General features: G+C 41.4%; 1 protein-coding gene across 1 annotated transcript in view; it reads right to left on the bottom strand.

Moving 5' to 3' along the window:
- LOC132104459 (unconventional myosin-Ig-like) overlaps window positions 1-18,520 on the bottom strand; it is a 58,820-nt gene that overhangs the window by 33,083 nt on the left and 7,217 nt on the right. Inside the window, exons 9-15 of the mRNA XM_059509937.1 lie at window positions 18,195-18,340; window positions 17,965-18,079; window positions 17,706-17,876; window positions 17,358-17,428; window positions 2,711-2,785; window positions 2,479-2,611; window positions 645-811 (exon numbers count right to left, since the gene is read on the bottom strand). Coding sequence (XP_059365920.1) covers window positions 645-811; window positions 2,479-2,611; window positions 2,711-2,785; window positions 17,358-17,428; window positions 17,706-17,876; window positions 17,965-18,079; window positions 18,195-18,340 — 878 coding nt within the window. The remainder of the gene's footprint in view (window positions 1-644; window positions 812-2,478; window positions 2,612-2,710; window positions 2,786-17,357; window positions 17,429-17,705; window positions 17,877-17,964; window positions 18,080-18,194; window positions 18,341-18,520) is intronic.

The following is an 18,520-nucleotide window of genomic DNA, read 5'->3' as shown; positions in this document are numbered from 1 at the left end:
TGTCAAGATCTAAAATATTTAATCAGGTAGAAATCAGTGTAATTTTAGAATCATTGAGATACTATTATAATTTTTATTCATATTTCAATAATTTTGTTGTGATTTTGGCATTTTTCTTTTTTAATGTTGATATGTATGTATGTATGTATGTATGTATGTATGTATGTATATATATATATATATATATATATATATATATATATATATATATATATATATTGTAGCACTTCAAGTTAAACAGTTAAAAGAAGAAATGTGGCTGAAATAAACAAGATTAAAATTTTTATATTTTATTTACAGTTAATGTTCAGTTATTTTATTCTAATATATATATATATATATATATATATATATATATATATATATATATATATATATATATATATATATATATTGTTATGTTAATAAAAAATTTTTACTAGACGAAAATTTAGTTCATGAAACTTTTGAAATTAGGGAATTTAAGAATTTATAGCAATTATTTTATTTAATTATATTATTATAATAACGCGCTGTAAAATGAAAAGTTGACACCAGTTTTGCCATTGCAACAGGAATATTATGAGGGCCTCTAAATATTGAGGACCACTCATTTAAACTGGTGAATTTCAGTTTGTAGAAAAGTAGCATGTGTGACTTCTCACCTCTGCAGAAAGCGTGCATAAGGCTGTCTGTAGGCAAAGCCAGCTCGACGCACACGCACATTCTCCAGCAGTCCCAGGTACGCCACTTGGTGCTGACAGCGTCCGTCATCAAACAGCAGGGAAGACTTCACTTCATTTGGCTTTATACACCGCACATAATATGGCTCCTGTATGAAAAATGAAATCTCACATCATTTGCAGAAATTGCTAAATAAAACCATTTCCCAAAGGTCTTAAAGGTTACGCTATTGAACTGCAGCTGACCAAGAAGTTAGTTTATTAGCCAATTACAAAGATTTAACGAAGGCAACATGAAATTATATGGTTATGGTTCAAAATTGTAAGTTGTACTAATAATAACACAGGACCAACTATTAGAATAATAGAAAGTATTGTTATGACAAAGCTACACAATTTGCAAAGAATAACAGGGATATTTTCTCCCTGACCTTTCCTGGAAGTGTAAAGCTCACTTCATCAAGACCTACTACTGCTCTATCTTTCTATCAATCAATCTGTCCACCATCCATCCACTGTTTCTGTCTATCTATCAACCCATCTATTTTTTCAAATGATTCAGTTATATTGTTACAGACAATAGGTAACCTAAAATTAATTTCATGTGATAACATCTAAATGAACTTGTTAAATGACTAAATCAAGCTGTCTACATTGCAAAAAGTTATTTTGATGTTCATATCAGGTATAAGGTTTTTGTGGTAATGGCTGCACAAAATCTTTTTTTTTTTTAAAACAGTGTAGAGAGCATGTGAAGTCGGGATGGATGGGGTGAGCGATCAGATGAGGTACAGGTGTCCCCACAGGACCAGAAGAAGGGCAGCCAGTCCTTTACTGTGACAAAAAAAAGCAGAAGCTGGCTCTGATGCAGCCCCACTTTACTACACACACACATGCAGCCCGGCAGACACAGAAACTATCATGGATGCACTGGGTCATCCCAAAATAACAGTACCAAATGTCACAGATTCTTGGAGAGGAGAGGAGAGGAGAGGAGAGGAGAGGAGAGGAGAGGAGAGGAGAGGAGAGGAGAGGAGAGGAGAGGAGAGGAGAGGAGAGGAGAGGAGAGCCACCCATGACTCCACACTAAAGCAGGATTTAGCAGGTGTTCCTTTACTGTTAACTGCTTTATCAAATACAGACAGTCTCCATTAGAGAGATTACATTTCTCAACACGTCTACATAAGAGATTATTTGAGCTATTCTGAGAGACACCTATTTCATCTTTTCACATTGGACAGTATTAAAGGGGTAGTTGGGTAGATTAAGCACAGATTGAATTCATGCTTAATTCTACACATATGCTCTTGCAGACATAATGTACCACAATGGTCCCTATCTACACCAATTCATGAGATTTTAAATTGACTCAACTGACTTAGAAATGTTATATAAATTAACCGAAATCATAAGATAAAGGATGTGCATGAAAAATAAATGACAAAATAAGATGAATGAAGGGGTTAAGTGGAATCTAAATAGTGATCCCATTTTTTTTTTCTACACTTAAAGTGTACTTAAAAACCACACACACCATTATATAACATTTATCAAGCCAAGTGGCATTTATTCAAAAGAAAGACACATTTCTGGACTCCATTAAAAATACCCTGACACTAGAGGCTTAAAGTTGTTGCAATAATGGCTCAGAAAGTGAAATTATTTTGAAGAAAAGCTCCAGCAGCATTTATGTGCAGATGCCATCTGGTTTGACATTGTATTTAATGCAATGACATTTATACATATTTAAGTGTGGCTTAAGTGTCCGAATGTTTTTTGGGGTCACTGCATGACATTTGAAGTAATCATTTCTCACCTTACAGGCCAGTTTGTCCACTAGAGCAATAATAGAGTTTTTGAAGAGTGTAGCTGCAGTTAAAGGCCGCTTGGTCACCTCTGTAATACTCATTTTCCCATCAGGCCACATTTCTTTGAGGACAGGGTCAGAACTACATGGAAGGATTAGAAAAGAGGGTGATAAACAGTTGAATAAAATTATTACATTGATAATTTCAATGAAAGAAACATTGAAGTCTCTAAACAACTACCTGTTGTACATCAGTCGCTTGAAATCCTGGAAAAGTGGGTCCTTGTTTTTATCAAGAAAACCCTCAACTGAGTACCTGAAAGGAAAATGAAAGGAGAAATCAGTACAAGGCTCGACATAAAGAAAGAAATTACATTAATTGACTGACTCAGTGGTTAAAGCACTCAGCGGACAGTCCTTCATACGTGATTCAAGTCAAACACGTACAGATGACTCACACAGCATGCAGGTAAACCTGTACCTGGGTCATTATCCTAACAGCATGACATGAACAAAACGTTTCAGACTGCTACTTCAGAAAGAAAGGGCTCAAAAAAATAATTAGACACATTCTGCTTTGCCCTTTTTGCCATTTTCATAGACGGGGGAGTAGACAAGGACAGGAAATGATGTGGGAAAGTACTGGAGGTACAATGATGGCATCAGATGGTAATACAATGGCACTTACTGTAGGTATACAATATGATACTGAATCATATACATTCATATACACTGTTCAAAAGATTGAGGTTGGTAAATGTGTTTGTATGAATTATCTTGATGAATAATAATAATAAAAAAACTCTGACCCCAAACTTTTTAAAAGGTAGTGTACTTCAACAAACTTGGAAAACGAATACAAACAATAGCAAGAATACCACACCAGCAATCCTAATTACGAGAAGTAGAAAGTAGAAAACAACACTGCATAACACATGCAAGCACACATTATTTGCTTACACATTTCCAAACACATGGACATTTATTCACACTCACAGTCAAACATGTGCACGGCCACATGGCTGTGAAAAAGAAATATCACTGGGGTAAAAGCAGTTCTGAGAGGAGAGATACTTCCTCGTGGGCTTTCTGCAGTAGGCCAGACGAACTCCTGGAAACAGGGTGAGAGTCGGGGTTAAACAGCAAGCTTAAGGGTTTTAGATGGAGCAATCTGTGCATATAACATATGCTGCTGTTATCAGTTCATGCATGTATGTTTCTGTTTATTTTATTTTGACCTTGTAATGTTAAATCAATAAGTCATAATTGGACCTTCCAGTGAAATCCTCAGACTTCTCTCTGGACATACTGTATACAGGACTTATCTGATCATTTAGTCTCTTACACTCTGCTCTCGCAAGCTTGCGTTCATCTTGAGTCCACTTTTGAGCAAAACGCCCACATCTCAAATTCCAATCAATGACCAATGCATAGAACCAAGTCCCTGCCCCAGGTTTTTTCTTTTTTGATACTCTGTTACACTCAAAAACGTTCACCTTCCATTTCATCGCAAAACTGCAAGTCTCAAACAGTAATACTGTATGCTACATTGTTTTTCCAGCTGTCATGTTTGTATAAAATTTATAATTGCATTTTGTATACAATTTCTAAAATAAGCCATAATTAAGATAAAGATATTTTGTTTTGAAATGACATTTAGTCTCACATTTTCTTCTTCTTAAAAAGTTGCCCATTTTTGAGGTTTGATGTTTTCTTATTTCAAATCAACTGAATTTAACTGTAAACAGGTGAAATATTCGATTTGTTGATTTTTTGTCACGATCGGTGTTACAGAGAACACAGGAGAGAGAACCAAGTGCGGGTATGATATTTATTCAAAGGGTAATCCAGAGGGGTAAACAGTCCAGGCAGGGTCAAAACCAGAATATCCAAACATACAAGACACGAAGACAAGGCAAGGCAAGGCAAGATGACGGACATGAAATAACCTCAACATTAAACAAGGACTCCGTAACACAGACTCAGACAGACCGGGTATAAATACACAGAAGGATAATGAGGGAACAGGAGACAGGTGGGGAACAATCAATTACTAACAAGGAGGAAGGTGACCAAATAAGGGAACAGGAAGTGATAAGGTGACAGACACCGTAAGAAAGGGGGACATCTAGTGGAAACCCAGGGACACAACCCAGACACTGTGACAGTACCCCCCCTCTACGGAGCGGCTCCCAGACGCTCCACGACAGACACAAAACAGAGACCAGGAGGGAGGCGGACAGGTGGAGGCTCAGGGGGAGGGACGGAGGGCCAGAAAAAAAAAATCATGGGGAACAGATACCAGAAGTGTAGACACAAAACAGAGAGACCAGGAGGGAGGAGGACCGGAGGAGGTTCAGGGGGAGGGACGGAGGGCCAGGCTCACAGAGAGGAACAGGGACAGGAGTGAACACAAAAACAAAAAACAACATGAAGCCCCTCCAGGGCAGGGCAGAAGACCACACCGTCCGTTTGGTGGAGACTGGAGTCCCCCAGGGCGGAGCAGAGGACCACCACAACCGTGTGGTCAGGGCGGAAGCCTCCCAGGGCGGAGCAGAAGACCACCACAACCGTGTGGTCAGGACGGAAGCCCCCCAGGGCGGAGCAGAAGACCACCACGTCCTTGTGGACGAAGCCAGAGTCCTCCAGGGCGGAGTGGAAGACCACCACAGCCATGTGGTCAGGACCAGAGCCCCCCAAGGCGGAGCAGACCTCCGTGCGGCTGGATCAATGGGACAATGAAACTCTGGTGATCCCCTGGTGTCCTTACTGGACTCCAGAAGATTGGTGCTGGCCTGACACTGCTCATGAAGATCATTGGTGACTTGCATTTGCTCATGAAGATCAATGGTGACTTGACTCAGTCCTTGAAGATCAGAGGTGACTTGACTCAGTCCTTGAAGATCAGAGGTGACTTGACTCAGTCCTTGAAGACCACCGGTGACTTGACTCAGTCCTTGAAGACCACCGGTGACTTGACTCAGTCCTTGAAGACCACCGGTGACTTGACTCAGTCCTTGAAGACCACCGGTGACTTGACTCAGTCCTTGAAGACCACCGGTGACTTGACTCAGTCCTTGAAGACCACCGGTGACTTGACTCAGTCCTTGAAGATCAGAGGTGACTTGACTCAGTCCTTGAAGATCAGAGGTGACTTGACTCAGTCCTTGAAGACCACCGGTGACTTGACTCAGTCCTTGAAGACCACCGGTGACTTGACTCAGTCCTTGAAGACCACCGGTGACTTGACTCAGTCCTTGAAGACCACCGGTGACTTGACTCAGTCCTTGAAGATCACCGGTGACTTGACTCAGTCCTTGAAGATCACCGGTGACTTGACTTGACTCTGAAAGGTCAACGGTGACCCGCCTAGTCTCTGGAGGATCCGCGGTGACTAGCCCTGACTCAGGAGGATCAGCGGTGACTAGCCCTGACTCAGGAGGATCAGCGGTGACTAGCCCTGACTCAGGAGGATCAGCGGTGACTAGCCCTGACTCAGGAGGATCAGCGGTGACTAGCCCTGACTCAGGAGGATCAGCGGTGACTAGCCCTGACTCTGGAGGATCAGCGGTGACTAGCCCTGACTCTGGAGGATCAGCGGTGACTAGCCCTGACTCTGGAGGATCAGCGGTGACTAGCCCTGACTCTGGAGGATCAGCGGTGACTAGCCCTGACTCTGGAGGATCAGCGGTGACTAGCCCTGACTCTGGAGGATCAGCGGTGACTAGCCCTGACTCTGGAGGATCAGCGGTGACTAGCCCTGACTCTGGAGCATCAGCGGTGACTAGCCCTGACTCTGGAGAGTTCACTGGCACCTGACTCGATTCCGGAGGGTCAACTGGCACCTGACTCGACTCCGGAGGGTCAACTGGCACCTGACTCGACTCCGGAGGGTCAACTGGCACCTGACTCGACTCCGGAGGGTCAACTGGCACCTGACTCGACTCCGGAGGGTCAACTGGCACCTGACTCGACTCAGGAGGGTCAACTGGCACCTGACTCGACTCCGGAGGGTCAACTGGCACCTGACTCGACTCCGGAGGGTCAACTGGCACCTGACTCGACACCGGAGGGTCAACTGGCACCTGACTAGACTCCGGAGGGTCAACTGAGACTCTCATCCTGTGCAACGGCGCTGGGCAAGCAGCCATCTTGGGCCATGACTCTGGACAGGCGGCCCTCTTGTACTGTGGTGCTGGGCTGGCGGCCATCTTGTACTGTGGCGCTGAACCGGTGGCCAATTTGGGCATTGGCGCTGGGCTGGCGGCCATCCTGTACTGTGGCGCTGGACCGGTGGCCAATCTGGGCATTGGCGCTGGGTTAGCGGCCATCTTGTGCTGTGGCGCTGGACTGACGGCCATCTTGTGCTGTGGCGCTAGGCTGACGGCCATCTGGTGCTGTGGCGCTAGGCTGACGGCCATCTTGAGTTGTGGAGCTGAACCGGTGGCCAATTTGGGCATTGGCGCTGGGCTGGCGGCCATCTTGGGCTGTGGTGCTGGAACGGTGGCCAATTTGGGCATTGGCGCTGGGTCAGCGGCCACCTTGTGCTGTGGTGCTGGACCGGTGGCCAATTTGGGCTGTGGCGCTGAACCGGTGGCCAATTTGGGCATTGGCGCTGGGCTGGCGGCCATCTTGGGCTGTGGCGCTGGAAAAGTGGCCAATTTGGGCATTGGCGCTGGGTTAGCGGCCATCTTGTGCTGTGGCGCTTGGCTGTTAGACATCCTGGGCAGTGGTGCTGGACTGGTGGCCATCTTGGGTTGTGGCGCTTGGCTGGTTGCCATCCTGGGCAGTGGTGCTGGGCTGACGACCACCCCGCCGGAAGAGACCGAAGTGGCTGGGGCATCCCACCGAAGCCGATGCTGCAGGTAGCGCACGAATTCCCAGAATTCCAGTGTCTCTAACTGTGCCATCTCCTCATGAGACACTGGATCATCCAGCCCGCCATTGAAATAGTCCTTGAGGGCCGCATCGTTGTAGCCCATGCCCTCGGCCAGGGACCAGAACACCTGAGCCAGGGCACCCACTTCATTGCCCTCTTGGCGGAGGGCGATCAACCGAAGGTACTTGGTTCGCCGCTCCGCCATCTTGGCTGGGGAACGGAAAAATGACATACCGCTGGTTCCTAGTGTGACGGAGTCCTTCTGTCACGATCGGTGTTACAGAGAACACAGGAGAGAGAACCAAGTGCGGGTATGATATTTATTCAAAGGGTAATCCAGAGGGGTAAACAGTCCAGGCAGGGTCAAAACCAGAATATCCAAACATACAAGACACGAAGACAAGGCAAGGCAAGGCAAGATGACGGACATGAAATAACCTCAACATTAAACAAGGACTCCGTAACACAGACTCAGACAGACCGGGTATAAATACACAGAAGGATAATGAGGGAACAGGAGACAGGTGGGGAACAATCAATTACTAACAAGGAGGAAGGTGACCAAATAAGGGAACAGGAAGTGATAAGGTGACAGACACCGTGAGAAAGGGGGACATCTAGTGGAAACCCAGGGACACAACCCAGACACTGTGACATTTTAAGCCTTTTCAATTCAATCATGACCAGGTTGCACTAATTAATTTGCTCTTTTTAGTTCAATCATGGCCACATTTCACTAATGAGTTCTCTTGTTTTAGTTAAATCATCGCCACATTTTACTAATTTGTTCCTTAATTTTAGTTCAATCGTGGCCATGTTGCACTAACTAGTTATAGTTTAGTTGTGGCCACGTTGGATTAATTAGTACGCTTACTTTTAGTTAAATCACGGCCATGTTGTACTAATTATTTCTCTTAAAGGTGCACTAAGCGGTTTTTGAAAAATGCTTTAGACCTGTGTCAGACCAAGTTACAAACAACACATTCAGCCAATTAGCAATAAGGGGCTTGTCTAGTAATGATGGGTAGAAAAGAGCGCTCAGTGAGTGTAGACAGATACTAGCTGATCGACTATAGATAGCAAGAGATGGCAGATAAAATAAGAGGAACATTTTTGAGGAACAAAACATTAAAAAGAAGAGTTACGATCAGGCGAGTGGTAGTACTCACGTAAAAATATCAGAGCAACTTCCAGCAGTGGAGAGAACTTAAGGAGCGGGAAGGCCTAGATTTAGAAGCCAGGGTGGCTTTGTTTCTTCTTGATAGGTGAGTTAAGTTCATTTAGCTTTTTCACTCAAATTCTGGCAGGCATAGCAGATTCCATCATCGTTGCTGCCAGGGTTGTGTAAGTATGTGAGGGGCGGAGTTATCAAAATAGGGGCGAAGTCCTGTTGGGGAAGGGTTGTGTTTGTTTTGGTGCATTCATATATCAACATCGTTTGGCAATAATCGCTTAGTGCACCTTTAATTTTAGTTAAATTGTGGCCATGTTGCATTGATTAGTTCACTCGCTTTAGTTAAATCAAAGCACAGTTTTGTTATCTTCTTTTGTGTTTCATAGAAAAAAAAACACAGCTGTTATAAACTTCATGGTGACATGAAGGTATAGAGGATCCAAATGCTGTATTAAAGGAGTAATCCACAAACGTTACGCAAATGCAATGACCAAACCAACGAGGCAAACAGAGTAATATAGAAAACAGGCAGAATAACAAGACCAAGAACAAAGACAGGAGAACCAGAACACAAGGCTTGCAATTGCAATAATGACACATACAAGACTTAACAATGAATGACAAATAGGCTTAGGCCATGTCCATATGTACATGTAGTAATGTAGTTCCTTCTTCTTTTTAAAAAAAAAAATCTCCATCCACATGAAAATGCAAACGCATGCTATGAAGCACTGTCAAGAGCATGCCGAACCAACAGGTGGCGATATAATCTTAACTGTAAAACCATGTTGGCCAATCAGAAGCCTGAAAAAGTTTCCAGTAGGCAGTGATGACAGCGCATGCTCCGATGTCACAAGCTAAAAAGTTTTTCTGTCTACACGATAACGCTACAACCTTAGTTTTTGAAAATCTTCACCCTGGCAGGAGTTTTCAAAAATGTTCAATGTTTAAAACACATGGAAAAATCTTCATTTTGAAAATACCCGTGTTCACGTGGACAGGGCCTGATATAGGGTGAGCTAACCATGCTAATGAGATACAGGTGAAAACAATGAGTGATGATGAGACCGGTCAGAGGATTATGGGGCATGAAGTCATTCATAGAGTAGCAGAAATCTGGGATGGAGTGCCCTCCAGCCGGTGATCATCACAACTGCACTTTGCTTTACAGTATGGTAATATGCTATTCTGAACATAGCCAAGAAGTAGACTACATAAAAGGAAAGACACAACAAAAGTGGGGGGAAGGAAATAAAGAGAAAGGGGAAGCGAGAGACAGAGAGTGAGGGAAATAGGTCATGGGTTGGGGGGGCTCTGACAAGAGGCTGGTCAGGGTATATATTTAGCGAGACCTTCCTCCATCACTGACACAGCTGAGCCTAAGGGATCTCACAGATTTTATTTTGTAAGTGTGACTGAGGGGTTGACATGCTAGTTCTGACAGTCCTGATCCTAAGAGAACTTCCTAGTGTGTGTGACTGGGTGAGAGTGAGACATCCATCTAGCAGATCTGTATGGCCTATGCATTCTCAGACAAATTCAAAGTATTTGTCACAGAACTGTGACTGTGCTTTGTGCCTTAACTGTAGGGTTGTCATAATAATGCCATTCAGTGCTGTGGACTGAGTTCTCTGCACTCTTGACCCAATTATCAAGCCTGTAACATGTGGCTGCCGACACAGTTCATCCCATTTCTCGGACCAGTTCTGAAAGAAATGCTCAATTTACAATGCTCTCCTTGACTACTCCTACCAGTTTTCATGGTTCACTCGCTCAGATTCATGAAGAACAGATCTGAGAACAGTTTCAACATAAAAGGGAACTGCAGAAATGCACTGTTAAACTTTATTTCAAGACTAATTTAGCTTTAATCAGTTACTTCCGCAGTTACACTTAAGCACGTTCATTAAATGAGCAAAAAGGAAACCGAAGTGAAAAATATGTCATCTATTTTCAGAGCTAAGCCCTCCAGTAGCTTCTCTCTGCTCCTCTTTCCTCAATGAGAAAAGGTCTTGCTATTTTCTAAATGAGGACACAGCCTTTGCTGAGGTAAAGCAAACTGCAGACATCTGCACCAGCAGCAACTTCGTGTATTTATAAAACGGCATCTTCCAACCTTTAAAAGAAACTTCACCTTCAGATCAGCACGTCAGCATTAAATCAAAACTCACACTGTCCTAGTTCTCTAATGCTGAAGGTTTAATGCCACAGGCCTTATAATATAAAACATAATTACAACATGAAAACAAGAGGTTGTACTGAACTGGTCACACCCTTGGACTTGTTCATGACCATAATATCTTCAGTGGTCAATGTCTACCACAAGTAGTGGTACATCCACGAGTGGTTACATCAATGCATTGGTATTGTAAAACCAATTTGATGGGGGTGGGTGAGAAAGTATAATTTTTTTTAGAATGCCTGCAGACTTTCAGGTATCTATGCTGGGGCACCAGAAGGGAACCTCGTGTAAAAATAATCTAAACATGTTTTCCTAAACACATCCCTCTTTATAAATCACAGTTAATCTTAAATTCAAGCGCATGTGTACAAGTGAATCAAGAAATGCTCATACAAATCTCTTTATGGTTCAGAAGAAGTACAACGACATAACTGAGCAAGGAAATCCAATGCTGGTAAATGTATGTGTGATAGGCATGGCCCGATTTTTTACAATGTGAGTGCATGCTTATTATTACTTTTAGGAAATTAACATAAATTAATTTCAGTGATGTATCACAGAGCAGTTAAATATTGCTCTTTTGTGCATTAATTATGCATAATAATACACTTTGGTTCTATTTTCACAAACAACTATGACATTTTCAAAACTCTCAGTATACTAAAATCACAACAGATCATCAAAAGTGTACAGTACAGAAAATAAGTGTTTAATTCACATTAACTGCCTTTCATAAAGCTGTGTGTGTGTGTTCCTACTTAATCATATTTTGGGGACAAATTGCCATTCAGAAGTGAGCAAAACCAGACAAAATCAACTTTTGAGGACGGCCTTATTTGTAAACCTGTGTGTTTTGCAATTTGTGAACATACAGCAGGATACAAGGGGGAGGAACTGATCAGCGATGTAGCTGAAAAAGGGAGACAGATGGTATCAAATACAGTATTTTACATTACATTATGCCACGTGATACTGTATGTAGAGGCATATACCATGGTAGAGTCTGCACATATACCTCACATACATCTGAAAAGTACAGCTACAGTATAGATTGAGTCATATGGCACAGTGAGGACATTGCTACAGTATAGATTGAGTCATATGGCACAGTGAGGACATTTACTGCATTGACAGTAAACTCTGCTCTAGCACAAAACCTTATGGCCACGCCATACCTTCATCACAATGTTATGCAAGTTCTGTAATGTACGTGTATTTTCTAACATGACAAATATTGCCTGTATTACTGTAGTTATTTCAGCAAAAAGGGTGATTTGAAACATGTATCTTGCATTGTTTGCTCTTGAATGAACTAATTATTAAAAGTACTAAACTGAAAGATCACCGAAATTACCCGGAACATTTGTACCAGGAACTTTTTTCCCCAGGAACTTTTTTCCCCCAAGACCTGTTGCTTTCTGCGTTTCCACCGCAGTGTAAAGTACCGGGAAGATTAGGCAAATAGACTGGTGACGTAGGTCTGTGCGCGTTTCTCAATACGAAGTACGCTGATTTTGGACGTGCATACTCGGTAGTTGAGACTTTGTGCATTCGACTCCGGAGTGTGATGTCCGTGACGATGCAAATCCGGTAAATCTGCAAACAGTACCGTACTTGATAACTTCAGTCAGCTCGTCTTGGCCACTGCAATTTTCCTCTCTGTATATTTACAATAAAAACGAATTATGATATCAAATACCACTGACTCCTTTTTGTTTTTATTTAAACATAATAACAACTGCAGAAATGTACTTAGTTCAGGGATATGTGTATATATACAGCCATTACAACATATAATTTTATATGTTATAAACATGAGCCGCGTCTAAAAGGCAAAGGGGGAGGTGTTGCTTCAATTTATAACAACGTTTTCAGGATTTCTCAGAGGGCAGGCTTCAAGTATAACTCGTTTGAAGTAATGGTGCTTCATATAACATTATCCAGAGAAACAAATGTTAATGATAAATCCCCTGTTATGTTTGTACTGGCTACTGTATACAGGCCACCAGGGCACCACACAGACTTTATTAAAGAGTTTGGTGATTTTACATCCGAGTTAGTTCTGGCTGCAGATAAAGTTTTAATAGCTGGTGATTTTAATATCCATGTTGATAATGAAAAAGATGCATTGGGATCAACATTTATAGACATTCTGAACTCTATTGGGGTTAGACAACACTTTTCAGGACCTACTCATTGTCGAAATCATACTTTGGATTTAATACTGTCACGTGGAATTGATGTTGATAGTGTTGAAATTATGCAGCCAAGTGATGATATCTCAGATCATTATTTAGTTTTGTGCAAACTTCATATAGCCAAAATTGTAAATTCTACTTCTTGTTACAAGTATGGAAGAACCATCACTTCTACCACAAAAGACTGCTTTTTAAGTTATCTTCCTGATGTATCCAAATTCCTTAGCATATCCAAAACCTCAGAACAACTTGATGATGTAACAGAAACTACGGACTGTCTCTTTTCTAGCATTTTAAATACAGTTGCTCCTTTATGCTTAAGGAAGGTTAAGGAAACCAGTATGACACCATGGTATAATGAGCATACTCGCACCCTAAAGAGAGCAGCCCAAAAAATGGAACGCAGCTGGAGGAAAACAAAACTAGAGGTATTTCGTATTGATTGGCGGGAAAGTAACCTATCCTACAGAAAAGCATTCAAATCTGCTAGATCCGATTACTTTTCATCTCTTTTAGAAGAAAACAAACATAACCCCAGGTATTTATTCAATACAGTGGCTAAATTAACGAAAAATAAAGCCTCAACAAGTGTTGACATTTCCCAACATCACAGCAGTAATGACTTTATGAACTACTTTACTTCTAAAATCGATACTATTAGAGATAAAATTGCAACCATTCAGCCTTCAGTTACAGTATCGCATCAGACAGTGCACTATAGACCCCCTGAGGAACAGTCATTCTCTCTCATTCTCCACTCATTCTCTACTATAGGAGAGGAAGAATTGTATAAGCTTGTTAAATCATCTAAACCAACAACATGTACGTTAGACCCTATCTAAGCTCCTAAAAGAGGTGCTTCCAGAAGTCATAGATCCTCTTCTGACTATTATTAATTCCTCATTGTCATTAGGAAATGTCTCCAAAACCTTCAAACTGGCTGTTATTAAGCCTCTCATCAAAAAAACACAACTTGACCCCAAAGAACTAGTTAATTATAGACCAATCTCGAATCTCCCTTTTCTGTCCAAGATACTAGAAAAGGTGGTATCCTCACAATTATGTTCCTTCTTAGAGAAAAATGGTATATGTGAGGATTTCCAGTCAGGATTTAGACCGTATCATAGTACTGAGACTGCTCTCCTAAGAGTTACAAATGATCTGCTCTTATCATCTGATCGTGGTTGTATCTCTCTATTAGTTTTATTGGATCTTAGTGCTGCGTTTGACACAATTGACCACAACATTCTTTTGCATAGACTTGAACACTTTGTTGGCATTAATGGAAGTGCATTAGCATGGTTTAAATCTTACTTATATGACCGCCATCAGTTCGTAGCAGTAAATTAAGATGTATCATATCGATCACAAGTGCAGTATGGACTACCTCAAGGCTCAGTACTAGGGCCGCTACTCTTCACGCTTTATATGTTACCCTTGGGAGATATTATCAGGAAACATGGTGTTAGCTTTCACTGTTATGCTGATGATACTCAGCTCTATATTTCTTCGCGGCCCGGTGAAACACACCAATTTGAAAAACTAATGGAATGCACAATGGGGCAGCAGTGGCTCAGTGGTTCATGTAGGTTGTCTACAAACTGGAAGGTTGGTGGTTCAATCCCTGGCTCCACCTGACCAAGTGTTGAGGTGTCCTTGAGCAAGACACCTAACCCCAGCTGCTCCCGACGAGCTGGATGGTGCCTTGAATGGCTGACACTGCAGTCGGTGTATGAATGAGTGTATGAATGGGTGAATGTGAGGCAACTTGTAAAGCACTTTGGATGGCCATGTGGTCTGTTGAAAGCGCTATATAAATGCAGTCCATTTACCATTTAGTCGATATAAAAAAACTGGATGACAAGTAATTTCTTACTGCTAAATTCTGAAACAACAGAGATGTTAATTATAGGACCTAAAAACTCTACATGTAATAACCTAGAACACTGTCTAAGACTTGATGGTTGCTCTGTCAATTCTTCGTCATCTGTTAGGAACCTAGGTGTGCTATTTGATCGCAATCTTTCCTTACAAAGCCACGTTTCTATCATTTGTAAAACTGCATTTTTCCATCTCGAAAAAATGTATCTAAATTACGGCCTATGCTCTCAATGTCAAATGCAGAAATGTTAATCCATGCATTTATGACCTCAAGGTTAGATTATTGTAATGCTTTATTGGGTGGTTGTTCTGCACGCTTAGTTACAGCTAGTCCAAAATGCAGCAGCAAGAGTTCTTACTAGAACCAGGAAGCATGACCATATTAGCCCGGTCCTGTTAACACTGCACTGGCTCCTTATCAAACATCGTATAGATTTAAAAATATTGCTTATTACTTATAAAGCCCTGAATGGTTTAGCACCTCAGTATCTGAATGAGCTCCTTTTACATTATAATCCTCTACGTCCGCTACGTTCTCTAAACTCAGGCAATTTGATAATAGCTAGAATATCAAAATCAACTGCGGGTTGCAGATCCTTTTCCTATTTGGCCCCTTAACTCTGGAATAACCTACCTAACATTGTTCGGGAGGCAGGCACACTCTTGCAGTTTAAATCTACAGTAGATTAAAGACCCATCTCTTTAACCTGGCTTACATATAACATACTAATGTGCTTTTAATATCCAAATCCGTTAAAGGATTTTTAGGCTGCATTAATATGCTAATGTTAGATGCTAATATTAGTCTGTTTCTCTCTTATTCCGAGGTCACCGTAGCCACCAGATCCAGTCTGTATCCAGATCAGAGGGTCACTGCAGTCACCCGGATCCAGTACGTATCCAGACCAGATGGTGGATCAGCACCTAGAAAGGACCTCTACATCCCTGAAAGACAGAGGAGACCAGGACAACTAGAGCCCCAGATACAGATCCCCTGTAAAGACCTTGTCTCAAAAGACCACCAGGACAAGACCACAGGAAACAGATGATTCTTCTGCACAATCTGACTTTGCTGCAGCCTGGAATTGAACTACTGGTTTGTCTGGTCAGAGGAGAACTGGCCCCCCAACTGAGCCTGGTTTCTGCCAAGGTTTTTTTCTCCATTCTGTCACCGATGGAGTTTCGGTTCCTTCCCGCTGTCTCCTCTGGCTTGCTTAGCTGGGGTCACTTCATCTACAGCGATATCGTTGACTTGATTGCAAATAAATGCACAGACACTATTTAAACTGAACAGAGATGACATCACTGAATTCACTGATGAACTGCCTTTAACTATCATTTTGCATTATTGACACACTGTTTTCCTAATGAATGTTGTTCAGTTGCTTTGACGTAATGTATTTTGTTTAAAGCGCTATATAAATAAAGGTGACTTGACTTGACAATGAAACGAAATATCATATAAATTTGCCTTTTATTTTCATTTTAACATAAATTGAATACAGAAATTGAATAGATTTACCCAAAACAAATTATATTTTATGGTTAACCACTAAAGAGACATCAGAGCTAGCGGCACATATCAGAAGGTCTAGCCGAGGTGAGGCTGCTCTCGGCGGATACATAAGCACTGAGCTCCCGCTGATCGCGTGGAGTTCATGTCTCAGAGATCGGCGAAACACATTTTTAAATAGGCGCTATCTTTATAAATAAACCACAGATTTGAGTTATAAACAACAACATTCTCACCTGAAATACTTTTAAAATTAAATTTCTTGACACAATAACAGTAATATTTTGAAAATGATTAAATGGTGGTTGAACCCAGCCAATGCTGCGTGAACTCAACCAATCAGCATGTTTAGCGCCCAAAGCCCACCCCCGAGAGTTCCGGAACTTTGTAAAAGTACTACCTCGCCAGCAAGGACTTTCTGAGGGGCATTTTTTTTACCCGGAACTTTATTTAGTTCCTGGTTCCTGCGGTGGAAACACACCGAGTGCCAGGCCAAAGTTCCTAGTTCCTGTGTAAAGTTCCTGCAGTGGAAACGCGCCAAATGTTGTGTTTGTGATGAAATCAAATGTACTCAATAGATATTAAAATAATCTTATATTTTGAAACATTGATTATGCTGACTTAAAACATGTATAATTGAAATGAAAGCATGCAATCAGTTTTTAAAAGAACGACTAGTGATTGTTTGTTTGTTTTATCAAAGCAAAAAAAAAAAATTGTAATGCCTTTTTTTTCCTTTTTTACTTTATTTGTTTCTATTATTTATGTATGCCTTGGGTGGATGATCCAATTAAATCCAGATTGATCAAATCAAGGCCTTAATTATTTACTGCCAAATATTCTGTTTGTTTCTGTCACATTTGATTGTTATTTTAAGTGTCATTTTGTTTTTAAGAACTGAATTGCAGATCAAGGTGGTATAATGACGTCAATTTCACATTCAGATTCAGCTACACTTGTTTCAGAATGAATTCTGAAATTATTATAATATATAAATATATATATATATACACATTTTATTTTTATTTTTTTCATCAAATGAAGGACTTTGAAACACTCACTTAACATCTCCTGCGTAGTGTCGGATACGGAAATCTCGATTGAACTCCATGGTCTTGTCGGCGGGACAGAGCTGAGAGAGAAAAAAACAGAAAACCATCTAGGTTTCAGCGCGCATGACTTCAACAATTATCAGACTGCATATTTTTGTTTTTGTGTGCATGTAATGTAAAATAATACTGCCCCCTTCTGACCCTACTGCTAAAATGAATACAGCCAAATACAAGTCTGGTCAAATGAGTCTACAGTTTTTTTCCATAATTCATGGCAGGCCAAAAAATGTACGCTGATGTGATGTGATCAGAGGACAGCTGAGGCCAGAAGGAATGGTATCTCTTCTGAGTGCTTACTTTCCGGGAGGTGTAGTGAGGGTGCTGGCCCAGCTTGTTGTTCATGCTGTCCAGGCAGACAGTATCTGTGACTTTCCCTGCAGTGAGACAGGCTTCATCCAGGACGGAGATAATGCCCTTATGAGGCTGCTCCACTAAATCCACTATGATCTGATTGTTAAAGTATTCAATCTAAAAGAGAGAAAAGTCCAATTTAGAGAAAAGCTGCATGGATTTTACTTCAGGTTCAGTATGGAATGTTTCTGTGCATTATGCTCACATGTTGCCAGGTGATACCCTCTCTCTGGTACTCGTCCTGCTCCTGTCGTAGAATAAGCTCAATGAAGAGCTGCTGTAGCTTCTCGTTGCAGTAGTTAATGCAAAACTGTTCAAAGCTGCAGACATGAAATGGGTAAGAAAGAACCAACCACTAAAACCAGTCAAAAATCCCATGTTTTTGAAAGTTTTTAATGCCAAACAATAACTACTCAATTCTTAAATGGCACTGACCTGTTGTTGTCAAAGATCTCAAAGCCATAGATGTCCAGCACACCTATAACAGTGTTTTTGCCATGCAGGGCAGGATTGTAGTCCTTCACTTCAATCACACTATTGATACGACCCACTATCCACGCAAATAATCTCTCGTATAAAGCCTACAAATGAAAGCTGTGCCTTAATGATAACAACTAAACATATGAACATATAATACAGCAAAGTCATATTTAAAGAGGTCATACCAACATTTATAATTTAATTTCTTCCCTAAAGTTCCCCAAAAAAATTTAGTTCCAAACTGTACATTTTCCACACTCCCGAACACTGAACTGAAATTA

This window comes from Carassius carassius, chromosome 25 (assembly GCF_963082965.1).
Source record: "Carassius carassius chromosome 25, fCarCar2.1, whole genome shotgun sequence".
NCBI lineage: Eukaryota > Metazoa > Chordata > Actinopteri > Cypriniformes > Cyprinidae > Carassius > Carassius carassius.
Note: the sequence above shows the minus strand (reverse complement) of the source record. Positions and strands in the feature narration are given on the sequence as shown.